Source organism: Epinephelus moara, chromosome 2 (genome assembly GCF_006386435.1).
Source record: "Epinephelus moara isolate mb chromosome 2, YSFRI_EMoa_1.0, whole genome shotgun sequence".
Lineage (NCBI taxonomy): Eukaryota > Metazoa > Chordata > Actinopteri > Perciformes > Serranidae > Epinephelus > Epinephelus moara.
Genome location: NC_065507.1, coordinates 23267946 through 23273954, shown reverse-complemented (window position 1 = coordinate 23273954; position 6009 = coordinate 23267946). Strand labels below are relative to the sequence as shown.

At 40.3% G+C, this 6009-nt stretch overlaps 1 protein-coding gene across 1 annotated transcript; it reads left to right on the top strand.

Annotated features, from left to right (window-relative positions):
- Positions 1-216: 216 nt before the first annotated feature.
- LOC126398483 (caspase-1-A-like) lies at positions 217-5684 on the top strand. Its single transcript, XM_050057873.1, has 3 exons — positions 217-434; positions 2407-2684; positions 5383-5684. Exons 1-2 carry the CDS (start codon positions 428-430, stop codon positions 2682-2684), a joined length of 285 nt encoding a protein of 94 aa, XP_049913830.1. The 5' UTR covers positions 217-427; the 3' UTR covers positions 5383-5684.
- Positions 5685-6009: the final 325 nt, after the last annotated feature.

Below are 6009 nucleotides of genomic sequence, written 5' to 3'. Positions count from 1 at the left end.
TTACTGTTTGTATTTATTCTATAATTATATTATATATGATTTATTATATAAATGTATTATAGTCTGCTACTGCTGCATTAACACGTAAAGATTATTTTAATGTTGCTGGTCGAGGTGGAGCCTTTTTTCACCTACTTAATTGCATGATCTAATCTGTAACAATAAACAGAGTTTCCCAGTTTAAGGAAGACGTGAGCCAACAGATTATGACTCCGCCTCTCCTCTGGCGAACATCTGCGTGCAGATGTTTCCGTGTTGTTTGTCTGCAACAATAATTCAAAATGTTGCATCATTTTCCATTTTGACAACTTGGCGCGAAAATCTCCACGCAAAGTTTACGCAGTAGCTCGTCACTCAGGGTTCAAGTTTTAATGTAATCTCGTTGGACTATATTCTTTACGATCCTGTGACACGAAGTGTGTGAGAGATGGCAGGTAAGAAGAAATGCACGTTGCAAACAACTTTACAGTTAAAGCTGCGTAAGTCAAGTTGAACATTTTACGGCAATTAAATACTGGCGCGCAGAAAGTAATATCTTACAGAGGCTGTAAAGACTTTTCTTTGACAGTGTTTGCAGCAGCCTGCTGAGGATTACACACAGCTTCATGCGGTGCGTAAAACAAACCAGTTCAAAGTCAAGTTGAACTGTGAGGCTTCCTGGGCGTATCCATACTGCAGTTGCAAGATAAACGAACTAAATTTCTTATTCAGACGTTTGAGACTTTAAAATAACTCTCCAATCAGTCAGCACAGAAAGCCTGTTATTAAGGCAATACATGAGTCTTGACATTCAGTTGAATAGAGATGATTCTGAAGGGAAACTTTCGCTTTCTCTTACATGCTCTTTGATCATAATGCTGAAGTCGCTGATGTTTTTTATGTAACCACAAGAAGTGACAGTTTGCCACCTACTCTTCAACAATCTACACAGATTAGAGACTGAATATTAAATCCCAAGAGATTAGAAAAGAAAAGAATTAGGTTTAATAGAATTTGTAATGAATACATTTATGTTCTCTGACTGCAACAAACAGTATATTAAAAACAGATGTTCATACCTTGGTTAGACAAGTTTGGTTTCATATCTGGGGAAACCAGCAATCTAAATAAATACACACTTTGACCTTGTAGAGACCAGCATTCACTGCACTGGTGGAAAGTCAATAGGGGAAAGCAGGGCGCATTTTGGTTTTGGGCCAAATATCATTAAAATGGTTTGAGATGAATAACGTTTATATAGCACAACACAAAGTGCTTCACACAATAAAAAAATACCCCCCCCCCCCAAAAAAAACCCCAACAACAACAACAAAACAAATAAGTAATGAAATAGAAGAATATGCCAGCTAAAAAAACAGACTAATAAAAATGAATAAATAAATACACAATAATCATAAATACAAGATTAAAAACTTAAACTTAAAATGGTATTTTTGTGGAGGCTTTATTGTCTTCACAGTCTTCTTATCTGTGAAGGTTGACATTGCCGGCACATGTTACATTTTCTGGGAGGTCAGGCGGCGGCGCAGGCTGTACGTCAAGCAGAGCACACGCCGTAGGTACGGCCTCGATTCGATGTAGAAGTGTAAATCCTGCATAAGGAGAAATATGGACCCTGTGGCTGGACCAGTTGGGAACCACTGGATTAAACAATTACGTTTTACAGTTAGCTCCACCTTTACCAGATGCAACATTAAATGATATGTGCATACTGGTACATACATATTAATTTTTTGTATACAGTGTCTTTAGTGGGGGTGGGAGAAAAAAAATCGATACAGCAAAGAATTGCAATATTATGTGCTGTAATATTGGATCGATACCTGGGCACCAAGGTTTTATTCAATAAGTTATTAACATTGCAATTACAAATAAACTTTTGGTAGCTCACTTGAAAATCAATTGCTGTTGCAGCCCAATAGATTCAATTTGCTGCAATAAAAAAAGACTGAAGTGGGATGAGCAGATGTTTTGACGTTGTTTGACGCTGTCTGAGTGCCTATGCGCTCACAGGCTGCAGGCAGGTCAGCCCTAGCTTCGTACTGGAGAAATGTCAAATATTGAACGTCCTATCACTCATTTAGACAAAAGTAGATCAGAAAATAGGGCCCAGGTTGAAAAAAACATTAGTTCCCCTTTAATTTGATATTCATCATAAGATCTTTAAAATATTTAAAGTCAGTATTGAAGTTGTGCATTTTTTTTGCTTCATGATTCCTGTGGATAAGGAAGCCTCCTGCAGTGAATTAGTGAGAGTGCCTTCTCTTGAATATTATTTTGTCCACCCCATTTATGTCAGTGAAGGTACGCTAAACAGCATTTACTCCTAATGTCTCATTCAGTGTTTGTACCTAATCAAAACTTCTGAGTTGTGTGATTTCTTTTGCTCCATATTTCCTCTTCCAGATGAGCTCGCCAGGGTGAGGAGAAGGTTTGTGGACAAAGTGTCCAGAGCACTGATTAAGCAGCTCCTGGACGACCTTTTAGATGATGGCATCTTGAATGATGGCGAGAAAGACGCAATAGACGAGGAGAACAGCGCCACGGCAGACAAGGCACGCTGTCTCATTGACACAGTGAAGAAGAAAGGAGACGAAGCCAGCAGGAAGCTGATGGCTCACCTGAAAAGCAGAGATGCGACACTGTACTCTGAGCTGGGCCTGTCCTCGGATAAACCTGTTTAGGTGAGCTGGCATTATGCAGTGGAGCTGGTCAACATTTCTGAGCTTTGAAACCCAGTCGCCAGAATAAATGTTGGCATTAAACATTTCTGTAAACCATGGTTATGTTACATATTTCCATTATTATGTAGCGGATACATTGAATATTTTAACTTTTCAACAACATTGTGGTTAATGTGCAGTTAGGTTTAAGAACAAAAAACACTTGGTTATGGTTAGAAAAAAAAATCATGTTTTTGCTTATACCCAGTTTTGGTAACACAATCCTGCTTCTAGGAAACAGACACTTTTTGTAGCACTATCCCGGCATGAAACACAGAGACGGGTCACTGAATAACAACCATGTTCAGTGGCTAAAAAGCTGATGAAAGATGCAACGATTTATTGCTTTAAAACAGCCGGTTTTGTTGTTTATTGGTCTGTAACAGTGATCTACAGCTTGGCAGACATCTTGCCTATAGGTGACAAGCCATCCACCATCCCCTCCACCTCCCCATGACAAGCTAGCTCATATTCAAGTACTGTGCCACTTCAGAAACATTAATATATGTATGAAACGTACAAATTTAACGTATCCGTTGTTTGCAGAACTGACACTTGACACTCAAGTTCGAATGAAAACGTAAAATGTGCCTGAGGTGGAGAGAACTTTATCCTATTTTTGTCTAAAGAATAAGTCTGGCATTATTCAATATATCCCTTTATGAATACCATGAAATGACTAAATCAGATAACACAGTAGTCCGTCTCTCAACACTTTTTGTTTCCACTGAGGATGTGTTTGACTGGATATAGTTAAATAAATCATCTTATGCAGATGATTTGGTAATCCTCTGCCCATACAGTGCCGGCCTACAACAACTATAGTTCAGATTCTGATATCAAATATAACGCCAATAAGAGCAACATTATGATTGTTAGAAGTAAAGAAGACAGAAAATTAGTATTTCCTGAATTCTTCTTATCTGGTGTTGCTCTTAAAGTGTGTAATGAGATTAAATATGTCAGTCATTATATTGTCAATGATTTATCTGATGACAAAGATATCCACAGACAGTGTCACAAGTTTTACGCCCAAGCTAATATGCTTGCTCGTAAATTTGGCACATGTTCAGTTTATGTAAAGACTGCTCTTTTTGGAGCATTTTGTACCCCGCTGTATACTGCCCCCTTGTGGCACTCCTATAGGAACAGCAACATGCAAAGACTAACGCCGGATTTCCACTGGATGCGTGTCCGTTGCGGAATGGCAGTGCTGGTTATCCGCTGCGTGCTCCGCCGTCCGTCAATACCCACCGGCTGCGTTTGCTGTACGGTGCGCTGCAGCTCCGTCGGAAGACATCTCGGTGCACTGCCATGATTAATATCTCCTCGTCCATGGTGTTAACGGGGTGAAATGACGTCTGAAAACCTCTGACCTGTTGACTTCAGGCCTGCCTCTGCCCATTATGTAGTTTTTAAGGTGTAGTGCAGGGAAATATGATCCGCCGTGAACACTGTGTATTTTATTTTGAAAATTAACCGGATGTTTTATTGTGTTTCTGTGCACGACTTCCTGCCCCGCACGATCTGCTCTGTGCTGAATTGCTGCGTTGTGCTCCGGCGTCCGGCAAAAATAGAAGTCCTGCGTATCTGTTGCGGAGGGCTCCGGAGTGCCGGAGCTGAGACGGAGCCGGAACGCAGCACAGCCGCAGCCGGTGGAAACACACACATTGACTAGAATTGAAATCTATCGGCTCCGCTGCCGTGCCGGAGCGGAGACGCAACCAACACGCATCTGGTGGAAATTGGCCGTAAAGGTGTTTTCACATGTAGTCTTGTTTAAACAAACCGAAGTCAGTCCTCTGACAGTGGACCAACAGAAAAGGGACTCAGTTCTTTTTGTGTTCACATTGTCAGTTCATTTGAAAGAACACTCAGTTCTCTTTCTGGTAAACTTCAGCTCTGATGGGGCCTCAGTCCTCTTCCTGTTCACACTAATATATATGTTGACATAGTTATGTTTTTACTTTGACATGGCCCTGCAGTGAGGTTATGAAGCCACTCGCTTTCAGATGAACTTAAAATTGGAAGAAAACCTCAGTGTTTCTGTGCTGTAGACTGTTGTTGTTTGATGTATTCTACATGCCACATCTGAAGACGTGCAGTATCTTCTGTGGACCAAACTACTCCTCGTCCTGCATCCTTGCAAGCATTACAGGCTGACGTGGTTTCGTCCGTTTTATCAAGTATCCCAGTGCAAAAGCATGTAATCTAGAGGGCTAAATACAGTGGCAAAGAGCAAAGCGAACCTGGTACGTTTTGTGTTCACAAGGCACAGGTTAAGTGAACTGTTGACTTGAAGTGAACCAAACTCAGACCATCTTGGGTTTGTGTCAGAGGGGTCTGAGTTCTCTTGGAGTGTTCACATATGCGCAAAAAGTCCGTTTAGAGGGCTGAAAAGGACCAAGTGTGGAAAAATGTTACCCGGTGCAACAGTGTGGCTCATTGATGTATGTTTGTACAACAATAGAGGAACAAGATATATCAAGCTTTGGCTACCCAGGCGATACCTGTTGGTAGGATCAGTTCACTTGTTTGGGTCTTTTCACAGGACTTGTCGACTATAAGACAAACAGACATACAGTATCACCAGCACAAAGAAATATGTCATTTTGAACAGCACCCTGATTGCAGTGATGTTGTGTTTTGCTGTTTGCAGCCGCAGTGTCTCAAGAGGAGCAGAACTGGTCATCCACACTAATCCCTACTGCTGATGCACCGTGCACAGAGGAAATGAGGAATGGAGATACTCGTCATTCATTATCATGCAATTTATAAAACCAATGTTTCTGTATAATATAAAAAAAGTACAGTTTTACTGCAGAAGATTTCTATTAAGCGGACTCTTCTCAATGCACGACATGCAGTCATGAACTTATAATCACTTGATGTCTTAATATCTATGGTAATGTTAATGCCCTTTATATACTTATTTTTAGTAAATATGATATGATAAAATGATATTTAACTGTGTGTTTTTTTTGTAATTGACCGAATTGTCACGTGACTAACAGGGATTATGGGACATCTGGTGAATTTTACGTCATGATTATTTCATGAATAAAAATGTTTTTGCAGCTTCTGAGATTATTAATGTATCCTGTACTGGGAGAAATTATATCTGCTGATTGTAATACTGACAGGGAAACTTATGGGTTGTAGATGCTACACGTACTGGTAAAAAAATAAACCATAAAATCCTTCATAAACTGCAGCAGGACATGTCGTCTACATGCTGAAATGCCCCTGTGGTCTTGGTTTATGTTGGACAAACTAAAGGAGCTTT